Raw genomic sequence first — 12,548 nt, forward strand, 5'->3', positions numbered from 1 at the left:
ACTGTGTTTTATCACAATATTCAAGCCGTTGTATTTTTTAAAAGTATTTTGGTACCATTTGCACACCATATGCCCAATCTTTTAAATCATATTTTCAGAACATTTCATCACTATTTACTTTAATGAACAATCTTTATGAAATATGTTAAAATCATTAAAAAAAACAACAAACTTACCTTTGTAGCCAGCAACATCAATAAAATTTGCATAGTATGATCCCTGGTTTAATGATAGAATGCTTTGAAATAATTAATGCTACCTGGTATTGAACCATATTTCATCATTTAATTTTAAACCAGATTTTTTTTATTTTGCCATTTCAGCACAATCAGCAACAAACTTTTGACATGACTAGAATTTTGTTCAAGGACGAGACTGCTGCTCTATCGCCATATTTTTACTTTTGTGTTCTCTTTCCTCCACTGGAATTGGGACTGGAATCTCTGGCAATGGTCAAAGGGGTCATTCATTATATTTTTTCTCTAGCTGTCAGGGATGTGATTGAATATCTATGATATGGTCAGACTATCAAGCTTCAGCAGACTGACTCCCTTTGCCCTCCACATGCTGGATTAATGGTGTGATCTCTTTGACCGATTTACTTTGTGTGCAATGCAGGCAAATTGGACAGCTTGTTCCCAGATGACAGCTATATAGATATGGGAGAGATTGACGTGGGGCGCAAGGTCGCTCAGCAAATTCCTCCGGGTATCTTCTGGAGGTCCCAGGTCTTCATTGATCATCCCATGTACCTGAAGTTTAATGTGTCCCTGAGCAAAGATGCCTTAGTGGGAATCTATGGAAGAAGAGGCCTACCTCCATCACACACACAGGTGGGAAATGGGAATGTCACCCATTAATTCAGTTACTATCTACAATACTATTAATACTATAATACTACACTACTATGATATCTATTGTATTTTTTTGTACTTATTAGTTGTATGAAGCAGAGTTAAGTGTGAAATCAACATTTTTGGGAGGGCTTTAATTTTGCATATTACAATATTTTCTGTAACAAATCAGTGTCTGTGATACAAATGTCTTATTTTTACATTTTGCTACAGACAATAGAAAATAGTAAATGTGAAGCAATTTGCAATCATGTCAGCATAGTATAAGGATTCAGCTTCTTTTTCCATTCTTCCTCTGCCACAGAATATAAATTGGGATATTGTTTTAAAAAATCTATCCAACCATGTAGGAGCATGTCGTGAATTCAAACCAATTCATAAATCTTTCTATTGTATTATGAATCACTTGCTTCGTTACAGAAAGGATTTATGGCAAATGTCTTTCGGGTTCAATATCATCAGTGAATCACACAAAGATTCAGGGCTCAGGGGCCAAGAAAGGGAGATTTTTCTTTACACTAATTTCCCATCTATGTGCAGCACAGAATCAGATATATCATGTTATTAATCATATCTGACTGCTTGGTTCACAGAGTTTAGATCTCTCTGTAATTGTAACTGTGGTTCGACAAATTGTTCATGGCATGATTTTTGTTTGCATTAATGTCCAATGTGATTTATTTTCCAGTCAAAAGATCATGTTTGTCTCTTTCCTCCATTTTTACTTCAAAGAAAATAATCTAGAGTGGAGTTTTCGAGCTGTGACTGATTACACATAGAGTGGCAGATGAGTCGAGATTCCCTTCCTTATGTAGATGAAAATGAAACGCTGTCTCATTGGTATTCATTGAGTCACTACTGATATGAAGCAAGTCATTGCAGATGTTATTTGGTAAACACTAACTTTTAATTTTATTTTTTTCCCCCCAGCGTCCCTTTTTTCACTTTAATAGTTTTAAACAAGACTTTTATATAAGATATGTCGACTATGAAATTATCACAGCCCATCCAGCCACGATGTGCCAAGATTTACTCAAACTCCTCTGTAAGGATGTTATTCATGCAGACCAAATGATGCTCTGCTATAAAGAGGGCTGAAAGCACTCAAGTCTCATGTGTCACTCTAATGGCGTGTCTGCGGTTCATCCATCAGTCTTTCTCACTTTCTGTGTGTTTGTCTGCAGTTTGACTTTGTAGAGCTTTTGGATGGGCGGCGGCTCCTGGCCCAGGACATCCACGGTCTGGAGGGGCCTGTGGCTATGCAGCGGAGCCTGGAACCCATCACCACACACTACACAGGCTTTATCCAATACATGGACTCGGGCATCTGGCACCTGGCCATTTACAATGACGGAAAAGAAACTGAAACTGTCTCTTTCCTCACCACCACCATAGGTGAGTGCCCTGGGCATGACCTGCTGCTGAAACCTGTAATAGCAATCCATATAATCCCTATAATACCAACCAGCAGCACTCCACAGCAAACAGCCCAGACTTTGGGTTTTAGGCAGAGACAGCTTTTGGCAGATTTCAATAGCTGAAGAAAGTGCAGGTTAATCAAGGTGAAGTTGAATATTACAAAAATCAGGACATCAGTGCTATCCTGCCATGCCCCTGAGTAGGGCATTGAGAGATCATAATATCCTCATTAGCCTGAGTGTCTTCTGAGCGAATCAGGGGTCCAGCTTCTGGGATCCATTTGCATACAATTCAAAGTATGATTGTACCCTCCTGCTAGTGCCATTTTTGATCATGATTTGTTCCAATTTCCATCTACTTTCCATATATCAAAGTAGGGAAGATATTTCTCTCCTCTGACTAACTCTGTGTGGCACACTGCTGTGTTTCAGACATAAGTCCTTCTTTGTGGAGGTGATTTTGTTTTGTACGCTCCCCTTTGTTCTCCCTAAAGTGCCTTTGATTAGCACTGCTGTATCAAGCAAGGTGTGAGAGGGCCCGAGGTGTCGACTTTCACAGGGATGGCAGCTGGGAGCTGTTCTCACATGCTCTTTAATTAAAAGCTCCTGGGCCAGAGTCCATCTGTGACAGGGGCTGTGCCAGGCAGCAGATCGATGAGAGGCTGTCCTCAACACCAATGTAACATCAAGTGGAGACAGGCAAGAGATGCACTATGCCCCCCCTGCTGTGCCAACAACAGCTGTAATTCAATACTTAATATATGATATGACACAAGGAGGGGGAGTCAGGGCAGTGTGTTTACTTTTGCTTATTTCTTCTTGACAGGGTGTGCATGAAGGCCTCCTGTGGTTTGCAACAGAGAAAACACAACTAGATAGGCTATTCTGTGCAACGGTTAGGGATGGGGATAGGACGGGGTGGGGCAGAGTTAGTCAGAGCTAGAATTCTGTCTCTGTTCATTTGTATCGGAGCTGATCTGCACACAGGAGCTCAGAGGGAGGCAGAGGGGCCCTTTCTAAAATGGGTCACTGCTTAAGTGCCCTTCAGCAGAAATTGAATCTCACCAACTGCCTGAATTGTATTGAGCCGTGGAGGAATGGAGTTGACCTTCAAATAGAGCAGCCCAGGTATAGAAATATATGTGAACAATATCCTGAACTGGCACGCAGAGAGACACACCCAGCATTGTTTATAAGACACCAATAATAAAATAATTTTAGTGTTTCTGTCAGTGTTGGTAGGAAAAATGTCTTATTTTACTATCAAAGAGGCATCTTGTGCTCTTCACGTGTATTATATGAAAGGTGCACATAGCCGTGCCATAATACATCTGGGGGGATGGAGTGTCCCTGTCTTTAATCTGGGCTGCTCCTCATTACTTGGCTCTGGCTCCATGGCAATGTGAAATGTGTCCTACTGAATGTTTTGTATCACAGCCCTCTGGAGCATGAAGCTATTTGTCCCTGCTGCCTGGTGCCAGACATGCTTCAACCCAGACATGGCTTCCTATACAGAGGAGCAAAGCAAAAGGAGGCAAAAACCCAGCACCAATGTCTTACTCTATATCCTGTCTCACTCTGTAGCAGAGGCTGCCTTTGTATACAACCGCCCATCATTCAAAGGTGCTGAGCATCCTCTGAGAGCATGGAAAGGCGCTGATTAAACCTGCCTACTGCACGCTACTCTGTCCTCACCGACTGGAGAGACTCACACAATAGTTAACTCCCCAGATATGAAGGGTAATGAATTTCAATGAAGCTCTGCTTGAATCCATGATTTATGCGTTGGCCTATGTCGAGTGTGTGGCTAAGAGATATTCATGGCCTCCCTTCCCTGCTCTCAGAGGAAACACAGGCTATAGACATGAGAAGTGCATAGTTTACTAAACTGCATCAGCATTCAGAATGGGAACACTGTAGTTCATTATTAGTCAAACATGTTTGATTTGACAGTTTGTTATTCACCAAAGTAATACCTACGATGGATAAAGATAAGATTATCTTAATCAGACTCGAAACCTGCCTATAGTGCCGGATGAACAATAAATTACAACCCTGCTTAGATTTCTTCTCCCTATATACTATGAGAATACAAAATTCAAGAAAGGAATCTTTCCTGCATAATTGCACTTCTGGGAGAAATTTCGTATGGCAAGTATGTATACGTACCACACCTCATTTTCCTACCCATCACCCACCACCCCACCCACACACACTGCTGGCTTCCATAGCTTTGAGCAACAAAAAAAAAAAGCCCAAGCATCCTACTGTAGTTATATGCTCTTGCTGGAATCTATCAAAACCCCACCAAAAAGATGATTTGCCACCACCATGCCGGAGGATAGTCTCCCCTGCATTCCTTCACTAACCCAACATGGCAAAGGCAAGCCTGCAGCACAGAGAACATCAGCAGCATTTCTCTGCTCACTGCCTACTCCTCTCTCCTTTCACTGTTTCTCTGGTCTGCCTCTGTCTCTTTCTCCCTCTCTCTGTCTTTGTTTTTTCTCTCTGTCTTGCGTTGCATCCTCAGTGATGATTGACTCTCCAGAGTAAAGGGAAGCTGAATCCATGGCTCACATTTCTAGCCCTTTGTAGAGCACAAGAGATTCTTTGTTCAGTAAGTTTCGCCTTAGAGCTTCTGCTGCCTGAAGGCAATGGACAAGATTGAATATTTTTCAGCACCATTTCAGGCTTAATTCAGTGAGCACCATGTTTCAGAATTCTGCTGCTGTCAAGCACCTCAGAGATCAGTGCTCCTCCTTATTTCTAATAAAAACAAGTGTCAACATGGTTGTAGAAACAATTATTTTGGCAATTTATTTGATTTAGTTAGGGGGATTAATAGAGGAGATGATGGAGAGTGTTGTGCATGCTCTGCTGATTGTTTGCATCACAAAATGCCCTCAGTTTGCTAGATAACAAAGAAAGGTACAGTCATTTCAATCAGGAGAGACAAGTGAATGAAGCAAAAAGAATTGTTCATTATGCAGATGATACTGATGATTAAGTGTTGTCACAAGTCTTAGACTCTATAGGGAGATTTTGAATCGAGGGACATCAGTCCTGAGCAGCAGCAAGATAAATCCCCCCATGGAGTCCAAACACTGGTGGTGGTGGTGGTGGCTGATGACTTCTGAGTCTGATAAGGCTGATGAGGTTGATGAAGTGATGCACTGATGAATCTGCGAAGACTGGGTGGTGATTGGGAGGTGGTGGAGGTGGTGGTGAACCATGAAAGCACTAAGTCAGAGAGGGAGAAAACATACAAAAAGACAGCAATATATGAGGCTGACGATGAAGGTGTGTCACCGTGCTATTGGTTAGATGTGAACAGGTGACATCTTAATTGATGCCCGGGGGAATGACAGCAAGGAAATTATGAATGAGCATGCGTGAGGGATGGGAAGGACAGATGGTTTGAGCAGTAAAACTACAGACCAGAGAATGCAAAAGATAGTCTTCCTGACTGAACTTTCGCTAAGCTTCATATATCCGCACAATAAGCTGAGTCAAGTTAACACTGATCACATCGTATACAGTACATACAATACATAAATATCTTAATGCTGAACACAGCATAACGTACATTGAAAATATACAGGTTTCTCTCCATAAAATAGTACATAGGGAGACTTCAAAAAACAGAAAACAATAAACAGAAGAGACTGGAGCACACTGATTAATTTGCAGCCTTTAATTGTGCAAACAGACTAACGTTTCAACACTACTGTGTCTTCATCAGAGTCAGGGTGGACAAAGACATGTGGCACATGGGGAGAGACTGGCTAAAAAATTCAAAACAATATGATATTCTAGGAACTTCAAATATAAAGAGAGGTTTGAAGCCAACATTTTAATGGCTCATAAGCAGGTATATACTGTAAAGACACTAGGAAACACTCTGTTTTTGCCTGGATGTTGTCATGCCAGCTAAACCATTTCATTACTTCATCAGAGCTAAATCATTTCTATATCAGAGCTACCTTGTATTCACAATGTAAACTGAATGTTTTATTGTTGACACTAAACACTTAAACACTAACAGCGTGGTTTATTTGCAAGCATTTTTAGATTTCTTAATAAGGTTAAAAGTTGTCTCACAAGCTACTCTTTTTTCAATAGTGTGATAAATGACAGCATACCATTGTGTCTTACAACTTTTTGGCTGGACTGCCCACGAACCAGTCCTATAACCCCGAATGTCTGCCACTGAATGACTGACTAACTGACTGAGTGATGAAGTTACACTATTGGTCAGCAGGTCCAGTGTTGGAGTTTCCCCATTGTCTGTTGCTCTTTCAAAATGAATTGGCGCAAACAGTTTCAATTACATCCTCAGGGGGCATTTTACAGCAGAGCCTGAGTTAGATGCAAAGCAGATACAAAGAGACGCAACGGATCCGTTTTACCAGCCTGCACGGCGGCTAGCAGCTAATTAGCATGACAAGCATTGTTAGCATAGCCGTGCCATGCTGTGTGTAGTCCGTAGACTATATAAAAATAAGCCGCAGTGTTTGCGGTTTAACAGCACTATGCTGGGCAGGTGACAGGTCTGTTTATGGTGTTTGTGTGCTCTGAAAGACGTCATGGTGCGGACACAACTGACAGACTGTTAGCCTAGCATGCTAATCCTACGTAAACATATGGACGAGACAATATGTTTACAGACATCCACAGATAGAAACAGATGAAAGAGCAGGGGGAGTTAACAGATAATTAGAATAGTTATAATTAAAATTAAAATAAGTTCTATTTCAAATCAAACATCCCAAGATATGAGTGGAAGTATTGCAAGTATTGCAACTGCATTTATAAGCTTTTTGTTTGTTTGTTTGTTTTTCGTGACTCAAACGTTGCTTCACCATGTCATGTGATATGCTACTTCAATATACTTTAACAAATATTACTGGGACCACTACAGAAAAATTGTAGATGAACTTTAATAATCAGGAATTCACATTATAGACACTACCACTGACTATCCCTGTCACAAATTCGCACATTGACCATACATGGTCCAGCCATATACTAGGTTTTGACTTAGTCTTGTTGTAATAGGTGTTCTGTGTATATGGTGAGGCATCTATTAACAGCAGTGACTGTGTAGACATTTTGTGGATCAGAAGGACTTATTGGGGTCCATTGGGGTAAAATCACCCAACTAGATTTAGATTAGGTGCCAAGATACCATTTGTATATTCCATTTTGTTTGTACATCCCATATTGTTTCATTTTTTAGACAGAACAAGTTGTTTTCAAAGACAAAATAGATAATATAATAAAAGAACACATTAAATTACAGGAGTAACCATTGGTTTACTTTGAGACAAAAGCACATTTATCATTATATATCTTCACTGCTATATTCTCGAACAAGAGGTTAAACCAAAAAGGGAGATGAAAACAGAAAAATAATAATAATGAAAAAAATGTTAATAGATGGGCTGCAAACTGCAGGTAAGTCAGCTTGTAGCATTGTGATGGATAGACAGAACAGGGTAACAAAGTAGTCTGTCTGGTCTAATCTTTGTTCCTGAAAATACATAAGGTAGACTAAAAATCAGACCATAGAAAAAAATATGATATAGTAACATTACCCCTGGCAGTGGGGAAATACAGGTTCCGGTGTTGCTGACACTTTGAATTGTCTGGTTGCAGTGTGCCATAAAAGCATCAAATTAGGTTTGTCAAATGATGCATGTCACATATCATATGCTTCTGAGAATTTATTTGCCCAGATTAAAACTTGTTTACTCTTTAAGCAAATTCTCTCATTTGGCTGAAACCTTAGTAATTCTCAAAAATGTTGTGCAGTGAAATAGAAAGGTTGATAAGATTGGAGTCTGTGCTTATCACTGTCATTAGGGATAATAATCAACACAGAGAAAGTGAGTGGGAGGAAAAATTTTTTTCAAAACACATTACTCAGAAATGCTCTTGATTGCTCTCTTTCAGATTCTATTGATGACTGTCCCAGTAACTGCTTTGGGAACGGCGATTGTGTGGCTGGAACATGCCACTGCTTTTTAGGATTCAAAGGACCTGACTGTGGGCGAGGTGAGTCATTCCCTCAGTCATCATTTCTTTATTGATCTCATCATTCATATACATAATGTGTAAGGGTTCTGACCAAATTATAGTCACTGTGTCACCGGAACTAAGCATTTTTGATCTTACAGTTACTTTAAAATGTATTTCAGATCTTTCTTATTTAATTAAGCAGTACTACTCCTGATCATTCATTTTCTCCTCTGTCTCTCCTAATGGAATATTGTGTTACACATAAAAGAACCTTTGAATGACAGTATAGGGGCAGCTTTAGATTATAGTGCTGGTATTGAGTCATTCTTTCAAACCAAGGATTTTTTTACTAAATTGAAATAACAAAAAATAAGTTTAGGCAATATTTTAAAATTATAGTAGTTTGTTTTGTTTACATCTTTACACATACTGCCATCGTTATCCATGTGGTGATCAGCACCTTATGTGACACTTGTTATTTGACTCTTTTTATTTTCAATACTACCATTGTGAAACTATTAGATATTTGTTGTTTGGTTTTATTAAATTGTTGGTTTTGCATTGCACGCCAAAGTGCAGTAGTTTGTGTGGCTTATTTTACACCGTAAAGGAAACCTTTTAACATTTTGGTCAGAAGCTCATTGTCACATAGAGGCTTTACCGCACACACTATTCTTTGAAGCTATGGTTGGAGGGGTCCATTCAAATGGATGTATGCTGTCTGCTCTTTTCAAAGCTTCCTGTCCAGTGCTATGCAGTGGGAATGGTCAATACCTTAAAGGTCGCTGCATGTGTCACAGCGGCTGGAAGGGCTCCGAGTGTGACGTTCCCACCAACCAGTGCATTGACATCACATGCAGTAGCCATGGGACTTGTATCGTGGGAACCTGTATCTGCAACCCAGGCTACAAAGGGGAAAACTGTGAAGAAGGTGATTGTTTTAATAAGTTATGGTAACGCACTCTAAACCTATAAAATCCTATGTTATATGGCTGTTATAACTACCATCTTATATTAATAGCACTTTACATTGTTTAAAGAATACTCACGGTGGAAACAGCCACTAAGCTGGTATGGCTTATTTCACAGTCTGTCTAGTAGTAAAGAAAGGACAGCCTCTATGAAGAGTGCTGTAGCAATAACCCTAGGTGACTTATACTATATAAGTCATGAATGTAAAACATTGCGTTTCTCAAAACAGTCCACTTATTGTCTGAAATTCAGACGCAAAGTCTGATGTTAATCTGTTAGGAGCTCCACATTCATGATGCTGGATGAGGCTTGACCAGATAAGATTGAAGGAGCTATTGTGTTTGTCAGCTCTTGAAGGCTCTCATTTCAAGATGAAAAATGGACCCTGGGACTTTGATAAATGGGGTTTTGTGACATCCATAGGTCCCCATTCTATTTTGGGTGGAGTGTTAGCCATAAGGAGTGGAGGAGAATGTGGACAAGGGCCCTTTAACATTTTTACCTTTCTTCAGTGCGACCTTCAGCCACAATGATTAATTGCCAGGAGAGAGTTTCTTGTCAGTTAGCCTCTGATCTTTGTGCCTTGTGCCCAAACCATCTGCTAAGAGGCGAGAGATCCTGTTTGTCTTACTATAACGGCCTTTATAGTCGTTTATGTCATGGTAAAGGGGAGCTGCCATGGCGCGGCCCGCTGCTCTCAGTGGCCAGACATTGCTCCTGCCTGGCGACCATTTGCCATCTGTGTGTACCATGCAGGTATTGTCGGGTAGAAAGAATCTTATTATTGTCCCTTACAAAATGAACATTCATTTAACAACATGTCTAGGGAAGAGATGCTACAGAAACAAGCCTTAATTTTATATTTGCATACTAATCGAACAGATACAGTGCTGTTAACTACAAAAAAGATGCAGCTGAGGGAAACCAGTGCAAAGCTTCCTCAGTCACAGTGATCTTCAAACAGTCTGTAATCTAGATTTGAGCATGCTGTCTTGCCTAGGAAGTGTAGCTGTTGCCCCAGGCTTTTCCTTACTTTACCCTGTCTTTCCTTTTACATTCTGCTAATGTGAGTTTTGGTTTATGCAGCTTTGAACTTCTCCTCATCATGGCTTTCATTTTTGAGAAACATGTTCCTATTAAAGCACCTTGCCTCTTTGGGAGGAATTTTCATTATGACATGATGGGAAAGTGCCAGCAGGAGTGAGGGCAGTACCTGTGGGTTGGTGCCATAAGACCCAGTGTGTAAAAAGCCATTTAATTAATTCACTTGTTTGTAAATCTTGTCTATGGTTTTAGAGAAAGTGGGCCTCCTTGCATAATTTTGTGTTCACTCTACATTCATTGTACATGTGCTAAGCCCGTTGCTGAGCTGCAGCCCACTGCAGTTGTCATTCTACTTAGGCTCAAATAGAGATGCTAGGTTGCCTCTGAAAGAGGAAAACAGCAGGTGACCAGTGTGTCTGACACTGACTCTTTGGAACCCTTTTAGTGGACTGCCTGGACCCAACATGCTCAGGCCGAGGGGTGTGTGTCCAGGGAGAGTGCCACTGCTTTGTGGGGTGGGGCGGGCCAGGATGTGAGAGCCCCAGGGCCTCCTGCATGGACCAGTGCTCTGGACATGGAGCTTTCCTGGCAGACGCCGGAACCTGCAGCTGTGATCCCAACTGGACGGGCCATGACTGCTCTACAGGTGAGTGCTTCCCTCTGATGAGAGTAAACATTGGCAGAATTCCTTTTCCACAGGTCAGTGCTGTTTGAGCTCTAATTAAATAACAGAATCAAGTCATTACATTCACAGAACATATTACATGGGTTAAATTATTGGATAAAACTCCTACTGAGAGGTTATTTTTGTTTATTATAGTGACCAAATGGAGTGACTGGACCAGGTTGTAGTAGTTTGAATCTTGATGTAAGCATCCCAAGACAGTGATATGCTATTTCATATTTTGCTGTATTAGAGTTCAACTAATATTAGCTTTTGAAGGCTTTGTCTTGTGAACTATAAGCAGTAAAGTCTTTTTTTTTCTTTTTGTAGGGTGAAAACAGCATTTAGGCTATCATCTCATGTGCTTTTTAATGTAATAGCTTGGTGAACGGTTCATTATACCTATTAAATAGCAGGCATTTAAATAAAGTTCTATTTAAGAAACAACATAATTAAAAGTGAGTGTAAAGGAAAATGTAGTATAACACAGAATATAAGACAGCAGGTGAAGGTTTCACAGTTTTTCTTGTACCCTCTTGTACCATCTTGTATGTACCTTCTAAATTGCTGTTGTGCACTTCTCAGTTAAGTGAACTCTCACACTTATAAATCCATAACCACTCACAGATATTCACCACAGTCAGTGAATAATTTACAGCATCTAGTGTCATCTCCTACATTTCCATATTTGTAACATTGGTTTAATACCATATCTTACAATGAACAGCAAAATGTGATAACCTTGACACCTCTGTCAGTTCATATCTGATACCATCCTTGCCTTTTCGCTGGAATTTATTTCACTGCTTGATTCAATATAGCTTTTGTAATTGCTAAGCTCCTCACAGAAGTAAACATTTCTGATTATGTTAAAAGAAAATGTCTCACATAAAAAATCTCAATTATTCATATCTATCATCAGTTGGAGGTTCGGAGCTAGCAATAAAACTCTGCTTGATTTTCCTTGAAATGTATTTATTTTACGAATGATTTCATGCTCAATCTCCACATGGGTAGTTGGAAGCCACAGAATAGAGGGAAACATGCATATCAGGGATATTGTCAAAGGCGTGATCTAATGCAAGTTAATACTCTTTTTTTGAGTTCTGGCTTTCACGTTGGCACAAGGCTCACAGCTGATGATAGCTTTTTCTGCTCCGGAGGATTGTTCCCATTGTGTTCATTTTGTCCATGGGGAATGTTCTCCCTTGGTAGTCAAGAATAGGCTGAGCATAAGATACAGTTTTACAGCTAGAATATACCATCTTGAGGCTCCAAGGATGAAAAACAGTCTTGCACAATTTAGGTTCAGCTCTGACAGCAGCCTGCCTGCTCACATTTACCAAAGAAGAATTTTCCTGAAAAACCTCAGTGAACTCTGTGGTGGGTTGTTAAAGGCCTGTCAAATCTAGGTACTAATATCACTGTTGGTAGATGCAAAAGAAAAGGGGGTTTCTTTTTACTGTGAAGCCAGCTAAAGAATTTCACATCTTTCCACACGTATAAATCCTCCTATAAGACTCTATTTATGTTTTATGGTTATTTTCTGACAGATTAACGCTTCAGATTGCTCCA

The 12,548-nt window shown here is 40.1% G+C and overlaps 1 protein-coding gene across 8 annotated transcripts in view; it reads left to right on the top strand.

Annotated features, from left to right (window-relative positions):
* The window catches only part of tenm4 (teneurin transmembrane protein 4), a 158,424-nt gene that overhangs the window by 85,554 nt on the left and 60,322 nt on the right, over window positions 1-12,548 (top strand). For all 8 annotated transcript variants that reach the window (XM_042413531.1, XM_042413532.1, XM_042413533.1 and 5 more), the window contains 5 exons: window positions 619-833; window positions 2,039-2,249; window positions 8,228-8,329; window positions 9,030-9,224; window positions 10,755-10,955. In XM_042413531.1, the coding sequence (XP_042269465.1) occupies window positions 619-833; window positions 2,039-2,249; window positions 8,228-8,329; window positions 9,030-9,224; window positions 10,755-10,955 (924 nt within the window). The remainder of the gene's footprint in view (window positions 1-618; window positions 834-2,038; window positions 2,250-8,227; window positions 8,330-9,029; window positions 9,225-10,754; window positions 10,956-12,548) is intronic.

The sequence above is a fragment of the Thunnus maccoyii genome, chromosome 6 (genome assembly GCF_910596095.1).
Source record: "Thunnus maccoyii chromosome 6, fThuMac1.1, whole genome shotgun sequence".
Classification (NCBI taxonomy): Eukaryota; Metazoa; Chordata; class Actinopteri; order Scombriformes; family Scombridae; genus Thunnus; species Thunnus maccoyii.